Source organism: Saccopteryx leptura, chromosome 2, assembly GCF_036850995.1.
Source record: "Saccopteryx leptura isolate mSacLep1 chromosome 2, mSacLep1_pri_phased_curated, whole genome shotgun sequence".
NCBI classification, from domain to species: Eukaryota; Metazoa; Chordata; class Mammalia; order Chiroptera; family Emballonuridae; genus Saccopteryx; species Saccopteryx leptura.
In genome coordinates, this window is record NC_089504.1 from 145,250,241 (window position 1) to 145,269,169 (window position 18,929).

Sequence of the window (18,929 nt, forward strand, 5' to 3'; positions counted from 1 at the left end):
AGTAAACAAGTGCAACATTAGTTGATTATTTTGCATGTTTATACATTATAGTCCAATTATTTGTAAACAAACAAAACCCCACACAAATACTCTTAATTCTAGAAAAAAAATCTGTCAACCTATAATTATGCTTGAACACACATCGAATTTCTGAAAGGTGCATATATTACCTTAGATAATAAGGTGTAAAAGTGTTTTATATTTTATACTATGAAATGTGCATTTCTGATATTGTTTTTTGCAGCATAAAGTTTAGATCAGAAAATTCTAAAGCCTGGATCCCCAGTTCACTTAGAAAACACCTCCAAGCGATGGCTCTGCAGCAGGTTTAACAGATCGGACACGATGTGTTCCAGCTCCCTGTTTCAAGTATCAAAGAAAAATGAGGCTCAAAATCTCTGTAGGTTGTAGCTGAATATGCAAAGCTTTAGAAACCAGTTAAATGTGTTTTGAAATAAGACGTAAATTGAAGTAAGATTCTTAAGAGTTTATCTGTATTAGGCTGATAAGTACTGGGGCCTTAGAACAATTTGATTAAGAACACAATTTGTCAATAAATATATTGACTTTAGAGAGAAATCAATCTTCATGTTTAAGATTTTCTCAATATTATTGACTTTAAGTATTTGCTTTTGAAGTATATTAATATTCAAGTGAACATAAATATTTGGCCTCACATTACTTCTAATGAAAAGATTTACTTTTGAAATAGGAATTTTTTAAAGCACTAGAAAATGTACTAAAGCTGTATAAACATGTCTTCCAATGACATGAGGAATCCTGTAGTACAGAAAATATTTTGTACCCTTAAGGTTTCAGTGTGAGCTGATCTGGAATTTTAATGCCATTTAAAAAAACCAAAAAGTCCAATGGAAGACTGCTGCAATAAAGCACTGTTTCCGTCTCCGACATCCCACTCTGAGTCAGCAGTGCTCCTCCGAGTAAGCAACTTTTTCCACCTCTTCTTAGGCACACTCATTTTCATCTTAGAAATAATCTAGCCTGGTTCTTAACATATTTCTTAATTAGTATGAGTATTTTAAGGTCTTTTTGCCTTAAAGAAAACAATGTGATTTCTCACTAAAGAGTAATAAGAAGTATATCTTTCTTTCAGACAATAGACTTTCTGGAATTGGCCCAACTGTATAAAACTTTAAGAATTATGTGAAAGTGTGGAACCATCACTCTATGAAAAGTGTGACAAAATTCAACATCACTAACCTGAACCCTTTTCTACCTTGAACTCAAAGATAGAAATCATGAGACTTCTAAAACATTAATTTTAAAAACACACAGAAGTGAAAAGTGCTATTTTTCAAAAAGTACAACTTTTTCCCCCCTACTATGTATCAACATGGAATGATTTCAGTTCTCCTGTACTAAAAGCTGGACTTTTAAAAAACTAGTATTGTAGTGCTTAATATAATTATATTAATCAGTAGTGGCTTCAGTTTCAGCTGGACCCCTAATTAGTCTTCGAATGCCCCTTTTTCCTGCAGGACCTTTTGGTTTTGCAAAACTTTGCTTATGTGCATGCTGCTTGGGGTGTACTTCTTCATAAAGGAAGTCTGCAGTCAACTCATCCCCATTGTCTATCTCAATCTGCAAGAGATGAAATAGAGTAATGCAAAATGGAAAAGTACAGCATGCAAAACCTAATACAAGTAACAAGCCAGTTTTCACGTGTGAATGTTCACAAATCCAACCAGAGAGAATCAAATACCTTATTATGTAAAAAGTTTCACCTTCATCTTTTTGGGGGGAGGTAGCAGGAGCCTTGCTTGAAGATAAAATTAGCTATAGTAACTTCTCTTTCTTCTCCATATAACTATTATTGCGTAAAAGTAGATGGCACTGCTAAATTCTTAAATTGTTCTGCTTTGATGTATATATTCAAGAAACATTACTCATGGCTCCTTCATCACCTGGGTCACTTAAAACCACTCCAAAATGGGTGGCAAACTTTGGCCTGCAGGCTAATCTAGCTCAAGTTAAGAACATGTTTTATTTTTTTAAAGGGCTGTAAAAACAAAGTAATAAGGAAGAATAGGTGATAAAGACCATATGTGGCCTGACAAAGCCAGAAATATTTAGTATCTGGCTCTCTTGTAGAAAATGTTAGCCAGCCCCTCCTGTGGAAGGTGCTTCTTTAAGAACTTAAAAAGCATGAAGGGTTTAGTACCTAAAATACTTGTAGTTTATAAGGACCTGTGTTTTAAGAGTTGAAGGGCTTAAGAATACACCCTATCTCTACGCATGCCTCACCTATATTTAAGAACTAAGTTTAAGTAAATTGGTAGGTTAGCTCCCAAAAGTCATGTTTATGCCCATTCCCTCCTTTCCCAATACCTGGAAAGATTCTCAACCATCCCATGATTCAGTTATAAATGGAAAGTGTACTTCCTTATTAATAACAAGTCTTGAGATAATCACAAGTATGTAACTCTAGCAGCCCTGTCCGACTTTTTTTTTTTTTTGTATTTTTCCCAAGTGAGAAGTGAGGGGGGCGGGAGAGCCAGACAGACAGAATCCCGCATGCACCCAACCGGGTTCCACCTGGCATGCCCACCAGGGGGCGTTGCTCCACTGCAACTGGAGCCATTCTAGTGCCTGAGGCAGAGGCCATGGGGCCATCCTCAGTGCCAGAGCCAACTTTGCTCCAATGAAGCCTTGGGCTGCGGGAAGGGGAGAGAGAGAGACAGAAAAGAGAAGGGGAAGGGTAGAGAAACAGATGGGTGTTTCTCCTGTGTGTCCTGGCAGGGGGAATCAAACCCGGGACTTCCACACACCAGGACGATGCTCTAACATTAAGCCAACCAGCCAGGGCCCAACAGAAGTTTCTACAGTATGGAAATGCCCCTCTAAATTCTGCACTGTCCAATATAGTGGCCATTAGCCTCATGTAGTGAATGAATACTTGAAAAGTGGCTAGTGTGATTAAGGAACTGAATTTTAAATTTTAATTTTAATTGATATTTAAATTTAAATAGCCAAAGGCAGTTTGTGGCTACATATTAAGAGAGTACAAATCAATACGGAGGCTAAAGTCATGATAGGAGTGGAGGAGATCCTAAGGATTTATGGTGAGAACAAGAAAAAAAAAATCCTTATTTATTAATCACTATACATCATAAGCTAAAGGGAAAAGGCAATAAAAATCTAATAAACCCTAAAAAATTTTTAAGTAGGTAGGCATCAGATAAAAATACATTGATAAGGTAAATGAGATAGGCAGGCAGGTAATTTACCTTCCTAATGACATCCATTTGTAGTTGTCTTTCTACAATTTCTAGCAGAGGGCTCTTGCAGCTAGAATAGAGCATCCGCTCTCTTATACTGCATGTGTATCCAGGCATTGAATAAATAAAAACTGTAAGTTAAATAATAGTAAGAACAATTAGCAGTATATCAATTAAAGCAAATACTAAACCTCATAAAACTACAACTAAGCCTTCTGGGTAAGAAATAGGTAACATGTTAAAAACAATGTCATGTACCTATGGACTCCAAATAGTCTCCTTCATGGGAATGTTTATATAGAAAGAAATGGTAACGTGCTGAATCCTTGGGAATCCTCTTTGGCAAATCTTTCAGTTCTGTATTTGTTGTGTTGGCCAAAATGATAATTTCATTTTTTATATCTATTTCCTGTAAATAAGAAAAAAAATATATTCATTAAGACAAATACAAAGATATTTAAAATTTATAATTAAAATACTTAGGAGACGAGAAACTTGCAGAGGTTTGACTTTTTCACTAGAACATATTATGTACTGCTTATGTAGTTTAAAAATATGAATAAAATAATCAGGAAGCAAATAAAAAAGTTTAAAATCTATTAAAAACAGACTTTCTATAAACCATAAGCTACCAAAAAGAGCATCTATTTCATGGGAATCAGTAAATGTCTCTTACCAATTGCACATAGTTGAGCTGTCTGCTATTCAATTTTTCCAAAGCCTGGAAAGCTTCTCGAGAAATAGGAAATGCTACTCCTTGCAGTGTTTGATGTTTAGTGTCCACACCCACATCAGTTTGTACCTAAGTGTGACAGATTTAATGTACTGATGAATTTTTAGCGTTTAGCAGTGTCATATAGCAAAGATTACAAAATCCAATTTCTATAAAATGTCATTCCACCCTTGCCCATTTCAATGTAATTAAAATTAACACTTAAAACACTACAAACTTAAAAAGCAAATAACTGTTCATATTTGTTAATGTTCTGCCAGCACTTTGTCAACATGCACAGTGCATAACATATCTTTATGAAAATGTTGGAAGTGAACGTGTTAATGGGGCTTTGGGGCTTTTGTTTATGTTTGGCACAACTGCAATGAGCTACATAAACTCTGAATTGTCCTCAGATCAGTCTACACCTTTAATTATCAAATTTTATTTGATAAAATTTATTAACAATGTGATATATAAATAATCGCTAAGTATAGAAGTTTACTTTGTTCTGCTAGACATAAAATGTAACACAAACACCATGCACTAAATTAGAGTACAAACAGTATACAAAGACACAACACAGCTTAATAAAGTATACTACTGCAGAAGTTCCAGACTCAGAGCTTTCATTAGTAAGACCATGGGTATACATGTACTGGAAAAAGAGAACAGTACTTCAAGAAAGCTTCAATGTGCATGTTTAAGACTTTTACACTCAATAAATGATAGCTAATATAGGGTCTCATTTGCAGTGTTGCAACAAAAAGTCAAATAGAAATTTTACTTTTAAAAAAATGAATGGAGATTCTACAGCATAAATGAAACTGGATAATGAAAACATCATAGAACATATGCAAATGCATACCCCAATACGATCCTCTGGGTTCTGATTGCAAGAAATAAAACAAACTTTCACACTTGTAAAAAAAAAAAAAATCACATAAAAATCCCTACTATAATTACTTGAATTAAAATAATGTAAAAATAGATCCTTGCTATCAGGTTAGTATTAAATAATAATCATTTTCCAGACTGATTCCTATTAGTCTGTTACTCAGACTAGTGAACAGTGGCTTTTGCTTATTTTTTTCTATAAATTCCAGTAGAAATACAGTAGCTTTTCTAACTTGTAATTAGAATGGATGCAGTAAACACATTAAAAAAATTATCAACTACCATATTTCCCCATAAATAAGACGTTCCCATGTATAAGGACGTACCTTGATTTTGGGGCCCGAAATTTGGAAAAAAAAAATTTATTACATCAAGTTATTTAACTCAAGTTTTATTCATCATAAAATTCATACAACTCCTCATCACTGTCAAAACTCCCATCCATTAGCTTGTCCTCATCTGTGTCTGATGACGAATCACTGTCTTCATGTATTGCCTCATCCTCAGTTCCATCTATGGCATTTGAAATGCCACAACCACTGTATAAGACGCACCCAGTTTTTAGACCCCAAATTTTTCGAAAATGGGTGCATTTTATACGTGGGGAAATATATGGTATAATATGGATGGAATTTATTAACTCAACAATGCTTAACAAATATACATACAAACACATCTAAGTAGTGTTCACAGAAGTTAATTTATAGTTTCTAGAACTCAACCAACAGCATTTACATTTTATGCCCTTTAGTTATCACTACTCTTGAAATAACATAAAACAAACCTGCTTCAAGCAACCTCCTTAGATATAATATTCTTTGCACTAAATGGGTAACATACTTTTCCCATTATTTACAAAGTACAAAGTTAAAAACAGTTGCACTTCTATCAGAAAGATTTACTATTCTGTAACAAACATTATAAAGAGAGAAGAAAGCTACTTATGAAATTGATGAGTTTAATGTTCATTTTTAACTTTTTCCTGAAAACACATTGAGCATAATCTTGTCTCTACACTAAACAGAATAAATGTAAGCTATCTAACCAACTTCTTGTCTAGTTATCTCTACATCTATTAATTAAAAATACATTTTCAAACACTTTAAATCTTGAAGTGGTTTCAAAACAGTAATTTACCTCATTAATTTTAATCTGTCTTAATTCTTCCTCAGCTGCAGTCAATGGGGCAGGAGAAGATTGTGACAGCAAATATTTTTTATATCCATGTAATGATACATCTTCCTGTAAGCAGAGAAATGCACTATTAGTTATTCTCTAGAAGTCAAACCTCAGTGAGGTTACTTAGGATAAACAAAATTATTAATTTAACAGAAAATATTTTAACTGAAAAAATACTATGAATTTTATTTTAAATCTTCTATAGGTTTCAAAAATATTTTAAGAGGATAATCTACTTTCCATTTCCTAAATTTTAATATTACCAAGTCTTTTTATGAGTGTGGTGCTGATGATGACCAGCCACATGATGAACCCCGTCATGCTTTAAGTCTAAAGAACAATTATCATTAACCTTCTGGGGAAGTCTGCCCTATAATTATTTAATAATCAACACATTCATATTCTCAATTCTTATTATAATAACATAATTTTTCCATAATTATTCATAGGAAATAATGATAGTACTTATTTCAAAGAAAATAATATTCTAAAGAGGTCTACTTTATCTCATAATTTTGTGATTTGGAAGACTAAGGACAGAATTAAGAAACTAGGCCATTTTACAATTAATGATGAATAGGCAAAGTATTCCCATCCAATCTTGTATTCTATAAAATAGATTACACTCCTTTTTTTATTATACTTTCTGAGTCAGAATAAAAAGTCTAGACAACAAAAACCCTATTCAAAAAATATATTTCAATTTCTTTCATTTGTGTGCATATGTACAAATACAAGTATTTACATATCAATTTTATAACAAAGAAGTTCTTAATAATTCAATGAAAATATATTAATCAGCTAATTATCCCAATTAATTAGCAAATCAATTTACCTGCCTCAAAGTTCTGCTTTAAATAAAATAGTTACTGCTTCCACAACATGGGTATAAATGCCCATAATACCTAAAAATTACTCTATCAAGTAGTCTCTCCTTTTTCTGAACCTATTTCACCATCACTAAAGTGAAACAGTTGAACGAAATGAGGGGCTGAAGTAGAGCATCTCTAAGGTATATTCTAGTTATTTAAGTCTAACAAAAGAGATTCCCAACACATTTTTTAAAAAGTACAATGTTTCAGTTAACTTATACACCATATAAAGTGTAACATTATTTTCTCTTATTCTTATGTTTACAGATTCATCAATCTGAATTCATATCAATTACCTATTCCTCAGTTCTTCAATCATGTATAATTATAAAAGTATAAATTTTGTACCTTTACTGTTCCAAATACTTCATCTTTAATGTGACCACCTCCAAACTCCTTTTTCAGAGTTGCTCTTGTTGCTGCATACAACATTTTTTGACGAACCTATTTATTGTGAAAGTTTGCTTAGTAGTTTATACATAAAAAACTATCACTACAACAGAAAACGCTTTCTGATTATATTAAAATCTTCAAGCACAATAAAATAAACTGTGCAAAGCTGAAATCCATCGACTGTGATATGCTAAAGTATGTATCTACAAATAAACATCATAACACCAACATGTGAACTATCGATGAGTATTAAAGTAGGTAGCAATTCACAATGTCATATTTTTCAAAAAGTGAAAAAAAAATCTTAAATTTAAAAAATTACTCATTTTTCAAAGTATAAAATGAGTTCAAGAATAAAAAACTAGGCCCTGGCCGGTTGGCTCAGTGGTAGAGCGTCGGCCTGGTGTGCAGGAGTCCTGGGTTTGATTCCCAGCCAGGGCACACAGGAGAAGCGCCCATCTGCTTCTCCACCCCTCCCCGTCTCCTTCCTCTCTTTCTCTTCCCCTCCCGCAGCCAAGGCTCCATTGGAGCAAAGTTGGCCCCGGCGCTGAGGATGGCTCTGTGGCCTCTGCCTCAGGCGCTAGAATGGCTCTGGTTGCAACAGAGCAACGCCCCAAATGGGCAGAGCATCGCCCCCTGGTGGGCGTGCCGGGTGGATCCCGGTCCGGCGCATGCGGGAGTCTGTCTGACTGCCTCCCCATTTCCAACTTCAGAAAAATACAAAAAAAAATAAATATTAAAAAAAGAATAAAAAACTACTTAAATATTTTAAAATATGAAAACATTGAAAAGAGTGACCTTGATACTGATATTTTACTTAAAGCAAATCTAGATTAGATATTACAAATTAAGAATCAAATATCCATGGTATAGCTATGACATATACCATCATTACATGAGAGACACATAATGAAAAGAACTATAATATATACTATTAATACTCTAACAGCATCTACAAGAAACTATTAAAGACAACTGTCAACCAAAAGAAATAATTTCATAATCCTAAATGATCAAACCCAGAATTTCTTTCAGATAGAACATATAGAATTAAAGAGATTACTTTTGAGAATAATAACTTTAAAAATTATAGTTTTTCTACAAGAAACAAAAGAATCACTCTTTAAGCACGGTAGTATCCATATATTTAGTCCATCTATTTAGTCAATTTTAACTTTACTAAAAAAAAAAAAATCTTGTTTGTGCATCACTTTGAATGGCAACCATTAAGACTATTTAATATAATGTTCAATGAGTTCTCAGAATAATTGGAATTATTACTCTCAAAGTAAAGTTAGCCTTTTCCTTTAGAGGTCCATAGTCATTTATAATTGACACAGATTTTAAAATTTTAAAGGAAAAAAAATCTAGCATTTAATGTTAAGTTACTTACATGAGAATGGTCTGGAGACCACGCAATGAATATCCATTCATATCCCTGGGCATTCTGAGAATCTAACCTGAATAATATATAGCACGGTTGTTTGTCCTCCAACAGGGGTAAAACAAAGGAATCATAATCCTTATCCCAGGAATCTGAAGGCTGACTACATGATCCAATCACAAGTTTCTCTATGAAGAACAATTTTTAAAAGATACATAAATGGTATGAAATACTAAATTATAAAGTAATGAAGAATAGAAGAATAAAATTATAGTTATATTCTAATTATTATTTATATCAAAAAATTGAATGAAAAATGATTTCTATAAAAATTATGATATAAAGTAGTATTAAGAACATACAAAAAATTTTATGACTAGCATGGTTAAAAAAAGGTTATATATTAACAAAACAAAAGAGGAACAGATAAAAAAGATCACAAATAGTTGAGCGAGATGGATAAAGAATGGGTGAATATATTGTTTACTAAAATGCTTATCCTATAAGTTATCAACAAAATATATTTAACCTTTTGAGTAGTACGAATGTTCATGTACATCCTTAAAAGGGTTAACAAAAAACTCACTACTCAAAGAGATTAAGTGTACTACTCCTCAAATGATCATTTCTGAAATTAACACTGAATTGTACAGTAAGAAATATTAAATAAAACCAGGTTTAGCTCTTATTTGGCCATAATACTACAAATTTAAATTTTGTCTGGAAGCATGAATTGGTATAGCCCCTCAAGGCACTATTTGGCAGAATCAAGTTAAAGTGTAAATGTACTCTGCATAGAGAATCTCTTGAACATATATATGATAACAAAGGTGTTCACTGCAGCCCTATAAAATGGTGAAAACCAAAAATAGCCTAAATATATCAATAAAATAGATATATATGTGATATAGTCACATAAAATTCTATTCCTATTAATAGCACTTTAAGTGGAGATGAACGTATTTGTTATTTACTCTTCGTAATTTCTTTATAATATTTTCTCAAAACAAAAATAAAGTAAAACCAGAAAATAAAGATTTAGGAAACAGTGTCATTTTCCTTCTGTAGTGATGCTAGTTAAACTTTGGCATTTTAAGATTTTAGCTCAGTATTTCTAAAATATGCTGCTTTACAGTATATATTTATTCTTGTTCAGTGTGGTAATATATGTAGAACAATTCCATATTTTCAAACTATTCTGGTATTTTTAATATCTAAGTAGAAAATAGAGAGCAAATTGTTGTTTACTTACCAGTTTACTAGAGAACTGGTTATTTTTCCAAAGCAAAATATTTCAGGATACTTAAGAAATTAGGCCAAATGGAATTATTTAACATATTCATTTGTGATTAGTTATAATATAAATTGTTCAAATTTAAATCTAGCAGAATTAAAAGATTCTCTCACCCAACCAATTTGCCCCTGCTTATAGATTTTGAAAGAATCAATTTATAGTTTGTCACATTCTTAGAACTTTTTCCCAAAAGAAAGGGAATCATTTCTGCAGAAGAGATTGCAATTAAGTGGAGAAAATAGGGGTCTGAAATCCTTTACTTCTATTTCAAAACTAATTTTACAGAGTAACAATTCACAAATAACTATTCTTTCAGATAATCATCTATTTCCTGATTTCCATTTCAGAGATCGAAGCGCTGACATTAGAAATGGACTGTTGTGCAGAAACTCAGACAAAAAGTAAAAGAGGAAGACGTCATACCAAAAACCAATATCTTTCCTTTTCCTGATAGTCAAATCAAGTTCATTATTCAGAAGGTAAGCAAGGGCCCATGGACCGTGCCCAAAATGTACAGGATCCAAGTTAGCTAAAGACAAGCTTTGAAATAGCCTCACATTAATAGTTCAAGTCACTGAGAACTTCAAAGTGTAAAAATATTACACCCAAAAATTCAAGGACAAGCAATGTTTAAAAATGTTTAGTCCAGGCTGGATAGCTCAGTTAATTAGAGCGTTATCTGGAAGCATAAAGGTTGCCAGTTCAATCCATGGTCAGCGCACCTAGAGGCACAGCTCAATGTTCCTGTTTGCTCTGTCTCTCTCCCTACCACCCTCCTCTCTCGCTTTAAAAAAAAAAAAGTTTAACTAACCATTTTCAATAGATATTTTCAGAAGTCTGTATTTTCCATTTCTTGCTCTGGCAAAGACATCTTTAACATCATCACTTGCTGTGGAAAAAGATAAAGATAAAAGTATTTTTTATACTTCTATATAAATTCTTTTTCATGCTACTTAAGTGAGGAAAATAAATTATAATACAAAGCAAAATGTTTTGAGTATGTAGCATCCTCTTATCAGTAATTCAAAAATTAAAAACTTAAAACGTAAAACATAGTGGACACTATACAGCTAAGAAATATAAGTATATTTTTAAAGTACATTAATATTAACTCTAACTTGTTTTAGTTAGATAATTCCATAGCAGAAATAACACTGGGAGTGAATATAATACTCACTCAAACCCAATAATGAACAAATTACAATTTTGAAAAACACCTTTATTGCTTCTTTGGAAAATGTTGAAAACCTGCTTCCATTCTAGAACTTCTAGTACAATTTCAAGCTAATGGTAAATAAAAACACTTCAATCAATTTATTTTCTTCATTTTCACATTAAAAACAACACTAAATATCAGATATCCTATCCCGATTAAAGAAAAAGTCAATAAAACGCATTCAAACATACACTTCTGATTACACTTTTCTAACTTGTACTTCACAAAATGCTGCAATAAGCTCACTGAGCAAATATATATTTAATACCCTAATCCTTATGTTCCTATTAAAGCTTCAATTTCGTTTTTGGGTTGCAAGTTTGATATCAAGAACCACTATTTCAGTACTGCTTGCCATTAAGCTCAAGCATGAAATTTAATAATTACATATTTAAATGATGTCAAAACTAACGCGGACAAATAAAACAACTATTTTAGATTTGAGACTCTTTGGCTTATGTCTGTGTGTGCAGGGCAGGTGTGGGGTACTGTCAAAACCCTGAAGAACAAAACACAGGAAACGTTAAAGGTTCGTGGTCTGTTAAGAGGAAGAGCGTGTTTACATTAGTTCTCATTAAGCGATCTCGAGTAACCCCGGGATACATTATTTGACTGATGAGGTGAGAGCTTCCAGACTGACCGTTTTCACACAAGGAATGGCGGAGAAATATAACTGCACGTTCAAGTGCCTGCACGGGTAATTAAAGGCAGCCACCCAGCTCAGACTTTCCCGTTGCCTGGGAAAGTACTAAAGAAAAGACCAAGACGCCCATACTCAGGATTTCAGAATACAACACATTTCATGTTCTTGTTTTAGAAGAAAATGCGGAAGAGTTTGGGAACTCTTCGTGGGGGAAAAAAAAAACATTCCAGCATCTTTTTTTTTTTTTTTTTTTTACAGTCATATGCCGTAACAATCTCCTCTGAACCGTACAAAGAAAAATCCTCCCGTTTCTCAACAGCAAAAGGAGCCAGAGTCGCCTCTACCTTTCCAGGTCTTCCCTACCTGATAAAAAGGGGGAAAGTTGGGCTTATGTCGGGGGCGGTGGAAGGCACGCCCCCTTCCCCCAGGCCGCCTCGGAAACCAGTTTCCTTCGCTCCAGCGAATTTCGGGTCCGTCTGCAACGTGGCGGCGGCCGGGCCCGGGCTAGGAGGGATGCGGGCCAGGAGCGCCCGGGACACGAGAGCGCGGGGAGGCCCCCTGCGAAACTGACTCCCTGCGCTCCCGGCCCGCAACCCGCCCGGCTCGCCCGGGGCCTCCCGGGAGTCCCTTCCCCGCGGGACGCGCCGGGCGGCGTTACCTTGGATGCCGGTCTGGTGGGACATGGCGGCGGCCGCGGGCTCCGGGCTCCGGCGCTGAGTACAGCGAGCGGCCCCGACCGGCGACTCCAGGAAGTGGAGGCTCCTCTGCCGGCCTCGCGCGTCATCAGCCTGCGACCGGCGGCCGCTCCGCCCCACCCCGGGAGGCCGACGGCGTCCTTGCGCGCCGTGCTAACCGCGCCCCCGCTCGTGTTCGGTTCCACCCGGCCGCGGCCCTCTCCTCAGGCCCTGTACCTGGGGTCCTTGCCTTCGTCGGCGATGGCTTTGCTTCTCTGCCGGCACTGCCAATTCGCTGGTTTAGCGAAGTGATGCTCAAAAACGGAAATGACCATTTTACTGAAGCTACATATTCAGCTTTAAAAAGACGTGCACAATATCCTTGGTTTACTCTTCCTGTAATCTATACAAATCAATGTGAAAGGTCTCTTCCCGCCCCATTTTAAAAAATGAGAATGAATATACCATAGGCGGTCTCTCCCATCAAAATTTCCCACGTTTTTAAATTAATTTTTCTTTTTTTTCCATTGAGCTCATGTAGAAACTGAGTTCTCCTTTCTCTTCATTCCAAAAAAGAAACAGCCACTGAGTGAGAATATTAGCTGAGGTAACGACTCTGGTCAACTCTACCATTGCAGACTACAATACTTCCTACATAAGATTGGCTCATTGTTTAATCATTCAATCTTTACTTGATAAGTTTGCAAGATAACAGCAGATATTTAAAATTCTTCCCCCCCCCCCTTTTTTTTTATGAACACGTGTTTACCTTTAAGGAAAATTTTAGTAACTATTTTTGTATACTTTTTTACCACTCCAGATTATAGTTTTCTATGTAGAAAGCTGGAGCTTCTGTTTCTAACAAAACATACAAAATCACAGTTTGCTTATCAACAAATAATTTGTTCAGGCCAATAATACAAGGGCAATTTAACAAATCACTCTTCAAATACAATATATTTTTAATTAGTTGTTAACTGTTAGAGTAATATAAAGTAATAGTAATTAAATATATAGAAATATAAAAATAATATTAAAAATAATTATTAAAATTAAATAAAGTTATGCCATTTGAATAAAAATTAATAGTGCCGTAACTCTGTAATAAAATAAACTCTGACTTACAAGCAGGGCCCAGTTAGTATATGTGTGAAATTATACATAGATAAGAAGTAACTTAGTACCATAACTCTATAATGTAATAAACAGACTCTGATTTTCAAGCAGAGCCCAGTTAGTATGTGTGTGAAGTTATACATAAATAAGAAGTGGCTTAGTGTTATTTATATTAACTTTGTAAGTTAATGTAAATAAGAACATCTTAAAAAGTAGTTTAATGTAAACATTTCAGTAAATTGACATAGAGGGAATTCCCTGCGAAGAACTCCCAAAAAGATGGTTTGAGGTAATAATCCTGTAAATTGACACCTATTAGAAGGCTTTGGCCAGAAAAAAAATACTAAAGCTGAGGGGCCCGGTGCTGCAGCAGTCGCCCAAACTCCAACATTGATGTGGACTATCTCCACGCGGCTCTGAGCTCTGACCAAAGACAGCCAAGAGAAGCACGCCGACAGGGCCCCCTTAAACTGTACCCAGGCACGCCAAAAGAATTTGTGAATAATAAATTACCTATGTAATTATTGCAACTAATTTGTGTGTCGGTCGTGTCTTTCCTCCGGTGGCACTTAACAGTAGCATTCTCATAGCCGCCTCAAGAGTAGTCTCGAAAAAGCTGCCAGCCCTACTAATAAGCAGGAGTGTCCCACTACATGGGGAAGTCGAATCAGGGACACCTAATCGAAGTAGAGCTTGGGCTCTACTGAGACAACAACAAGCAGGCAGTTTTTCTTTAGAAGGATCAGGGTAAACAAGGTTGCTCTGTTTTATTCCTTGTTATCTAACCTCTATTTCTCAAACAGATCTGTATGTTCCAGAATAAGCAAAATTTAATCTGAGTTTTATGACTTGTTTGGACTTAATAAATGTAGGGAGGAGTTTCAATCTAACTGACTTCTTCCTGACAAAACAGTTCTCCCTGATTTACCAGTTTTGATTGCATTGTTAAGCAGAGGAAATTATAGCGTTTTACAATTCTTTGATTCATGTTCTGGTGACTAGGGAAAATTGCTTAAGGAAATTGGCATTGATCAAAAGTACTGATGAGAAAAAAAGAACTCTCCCGTATTCATGCTTAATAAGGGCCACTGTATCCTCAGCCCTGACAAGAAGGGAAAGTTCACTTAGGGTGGGTGGATCACTCTGGCGTCCTTGGGAAAGTGTTTATTTTCTGCCAATATGTTGTTAGTTTGACTTTAAAAAGCTGCAAGGACTTTGGGTGCACTGTTTTATAAATAACAAAAGTTCTGAGCAAAAGAGGGAATCTGAGCAGGAGAAAATATTTGCTAAACTATAAAGTGCATGGCTAAATGATCTTTTTTACTGTCCACCAATATTGCTACATATAGTTAAGTAATTTCCTTTATTTTACTATTTTCTATGTATGTGTGAAAATGGATTCTTGGTACTTTTATAGGGTGTTGTATTATGAAAATGTTTATGGTTAATATTGACAATATACTTAAATCTCACTAATTTATGTCTGATGTTAATTCAGAATGGGTTAAAGTTTGGCTTGGTACTAAGGGAGAAATGGTTTATTGAATATATAGAGTGCTAGTGGTGCATATACAGAGGTGGGCAAAAGTAGGTTTACAGTTGTGACTATGCAAAACTGTTTATTCTTGTATTATTAAGTATTTCTGTATTATATATTTTTCCATACAAATAATTAAATCTTCTTTTGTTCACCCCTGTATTTTACTAGTGATGCAGGTACTTACTCTTGCTCCTTTAATCTCTCCTATATCTTAAATTTGATCCCAATCATATTTTCCCCTTAGTTGTAATAAACTACATGTAACTTAAAATGTATTATTGTCTTAACCATTTTAAAGTGGTGTTAAATATATTCATCTTGTTATGAAACTCTTTTCATCTTGCAAGCAAAACAAACTCTGTATCCATTAAACAACTTACCATTTACACCCACCCCCCAGCCCCTGGCAAATAACATTCTATTTCCTGGCTCTATGAATTTGACTACTTTTGGTGTCTCATATATGTGGAGTCATACAGTATTTTTCTTTTTGTTACTTATTTATTTCATCGAGTCCTAGCATAATGTTATCAAGGTCCATTCATGTAGTAGTATGTGTTAGAATTTCTGTCCTTTTTAAGGTTAATAATATTCCATTGTGTGCATATACCACATTTTGTTTAGCCATTCAGCCACTGATGGGCACTTGGGTTCTTTTCACCTTTTGGCTGTGATGAATAATACTGTCATGAACAAGGGTGTACAAATAATCTGTTCGAGTCTCTGCTTTCTATTCTTTGGGGCATGTACCCAGAAGTGGAATAGCTAGATGGTATGGTGATTCTCTTTATACTGTTTTTGAGGAAACACCTCATTCTTTTCCTTAGTGTCCACACCATTTAACATTTGTTCCAGTGGTGCACAAGAGTTCCAGTTTCTCCACATCCTAGTCAACACCTGTTATTTTCTGGTTTGTATGTATAGTAGCCAGCCTAATGGATGTGAGGTGATATCTCATTGTGGTTTTCATTTATAGTTCTCTAATGATTAATGATGTTGAACATCTTCATATATTTTTGGCCATTTTGATATCTTCTTTGGAGAAATGTCTATTCAAGTCATTTGCACATTTAAAAATATTTTATGTTGAGTTGTAGTAGTTCTTCATTCTAAATATTGACCCATCAGATATATGACTTGCAAATATTTTCTCTATTTCTACAGGTTTCCTTTACATTCTTTTGATTGTGTCCTTGATGCACAGAGGTTTTGGGGGGATATTTTGTTTGTTTTTTTATTGATTTTAATTTATTGTGTTTACATAGATTCTAGTGTCCTCCTGAATGCATCACCCCTCCCCCGTGTTCCCCTCAACATCCCCCTTACCCCCTCCCCCCAACACCCTTCCCCCTTCCCTCCAGGATTTGCTTTTCTGTTCTCTGTAACGCTGTGTTATGTGTATATAATTTCACCAATCTCTTTCCCTTCTCTGATCCCATCCTCTCATCCCCTTTCCCTCTATCTGCTTTCCCTCTGGTCCCTTTGATCCCTCCACTGTCTTATTCTGTTCCTCAGTTCACATTGTTCATTGGATTCCTCAACTGAGTAAGGTCATATGATATTTTTCTTTCTCTGCCTGGCTTATTTCACTTAACATAAGTGAAATTTCCAAGTCCATCCATGTTGCAAAAGGTAAGATTTCCTTCTTTTTCATGACCCCATAATATTTGTGTATATGTACCACTGCTTTTTAATCCACTCGTCCACTGATAGACACTTGGGCTGTTTCCAGATCTTCGCTATTGTGAACAATGCTGCCATAAACATGAGGGTGCATTTCTTCACACAATCAGTGTGGTGTTCTTGGAATATATTCCTAAAAGTGGGATGGCTGGGTCAAAAGGCAGTTCAATTTTTAATTCTTTGAGGAATCTCCATACTGTTTTCCACAGTGGCTACACCAGTCTGCATTCCCACCAGCAGTGCAAGAGGGTTCCCTTTTCTCCACATTCTTGACAGCACTTACTATGTGTTGTTTTGTTAATAAGCACCATTCTGACTAGTATGAGGTGATATCTCATTGTGGTTTTAATTTGCATTTCTCTAATGACTAGTGATGTTGAACATTTTTTCATCTACCTATTGGCCATCTGTATGTCCTCTTTGGAGAAGTGTCTATTCATTCCTTTTGCCCATTTGTTGATTGGATTGTTTATCTTCCTGGTGTTGAGTTTTACAAGTTCTTTATAAATTTTGGTTATTAACCCCTTATCAGATGTATTGTCAAATATGTCCTCCCATTGTGTGGTTTGTCTTTTTATTTTGTTCATATTATCTTTAGCTGTGCAAAAGCTTTTTAGTTTGAGGCCCTGGCTGGTTGGCTCAGTGGTAGAGCGTCAGCCTGGTGTGCAAGGGGTCCCGGGTTCGATTCCCGGCCAGGGCACACAGGAGAAGTGCCCATCTGCTTCTCCAGCCCTCCCCCTCTCCTTCCTCTCTGTCTCTCTCTTCCCCTCCCGCAGCGAGGCTCCATTGGAGCAAAGATGGCCTGGGCGCTGGGGATGGCTCCTTGGCCTCTGCCCCAGGCGCTAGAGTGGCTCTGGTTGCGGCAGAGCGACGCCCCGGAGGGGCAGAGCGTCGCCCCCTGGTGGGCGTGCTGGGTGGATCCCGGTCGGGCGCATGTGGGAGTCTGTCTGACTGTCTCTCTCCATTTCCAGCTTTGGAAAAATACAAAAAAAAAAAAAAAAAAAGCTTTTTAATTTGATATAGTCCCATTAGTTCATCTTGTCCTTTATTTCACTTGCCCAGATGCACAGAGGTTTTTTGTTGTTTTTTTTTAATTAGTTTATTTTTTACAGAGACAGAGAGTGAGTCAGAGAGAGGGATAGACAGGGACAGACAGGAACGGAGAGAGATGAGAAGCATCAATTACTAGTTTTTCATTGCGCATTGCAACACCTTAGTTGTTCATTGATTGCTTTCTCATACGTGCCTTGACCGTGGGCCTTCAGCAGACTGAGTAACCCCTTGCTCGAGCCAGCGACCTTGGGTTCAAGCTGGTGGGCTTTTGCTCAAACCAGATGTGCCCGCACTCAAGCTAGTGACCTCAGGGTCTCGAACCTAGGTCCTCTGCATCCCAGTCTGACGCTTTATCCACTGCGCCACCGCCTGGTGAGGCCACAGAGGTTTTTAAAAAAATTTTTTTTGATGTAGTTCATGAGCCCCGGCCAGGTGGCTCAGTGGTAGAGCATCGACCCCATGTGTGGATGTCCGGGTTCAATTCCCAGTCAGGGCACACAGGAAAAGCGCCCATCTGCTTCTTCACCCTTCCCTCTCTCGCTAATCTCTGTCTTTCTTTTTCTCTATCTCTTTCTCTTTCTCTCTTTCCCTCCTGCAACCATGGCTCAATTGGTACAAGTTGCCTCCCTGGGCACCGAAGATGGCTCTATTGCCTCCACCTCAGGCACTAAAAAATAAATGGCTCCAGTACAGAACATCACCCTCTAGTAGGCTTGCTGGGTGGATCATAGGTGGATCCTGCTTGGGGCATATACAGGAATCTGTCTCTGCCTCCTCTCCTCTCACTAAATAAAAAAATAAATTTAAAAAAAGTAAAATAAATTTTTGATGTAGTTCAATATATCTTCTTTATATTGTTGCTTTTCTTGTCTTTAGAATATATTTGTTAAAAGTTTGAATATCTTCTAGCTTTCCTTCCCTAAGTTTCTACTAAATATTTTATAAATATTATCTACACTTTCTGTGTATACATTCTCACTTCTCACTCCTTAAATCCATGCTTCTCAAACTGTATGCCTAGGTACTCCAGCCAC

General features: G+C 36.0%; 1 protein-coding gene across 1 annotated transcript; it reads right to left on the reverse strand.

Annotated features, from left to right (window-relative positions):
• Nucleotides 1–249: 249 nt before the first annotated feature.
• On the reverse strand, nt 250–12,602 carry TWF1 (twinfilin actin binding protein 1). Its single transcript, XM_066369003.1, has 9 exons — nt 12,488–12,602; nt 10,782–10,859; nt 8,686–8,864; nt 7,248–7,343; nt 5,986–6,090; nt 3,916–4,041; nt 3,498–3,648; nt 3,249–3,370; nt 250–1,602 (listed from the first exon to the last, which is right to left on the reverse strand). Exons 1-9 carry the CDS (start codon nt 12,510–12,512, stop codon nt 1,432–1,434), a joined length of 1,053 nt encoding a protein of 350 aa, XP_066225100.1. The 5' UTR covers nt 12,513–12,602; the 3' UTR covers nt 250–1,431.
• Between the last annotated feature and the right edge of the window lie 6,327 nt (nt 12,603–18,929).

Excerpts from the sequence above, each read along its gene's own strand:
- TWF1 (XM_066369003.1), bottom strand. The coding sequence starts at position 12,512 with ATGTCCCACCAGACCGGCATCCAAG. Across the intron at positions 8,865-10,781 it reads GAAAATATCTATTGAAAATG|AGAAACTTGTGATTGGATCA; the intron begins GTTAGTTAAACT and ends TGTTCTTCATAG. Across the intron at positions 6,091-7,247 it reads AAGTATTTGGAACAGTAAAG|GAAGATGTATCATTACATGG; the intron begins GTACAAAATTTA and ends CTCTGCTTACAG.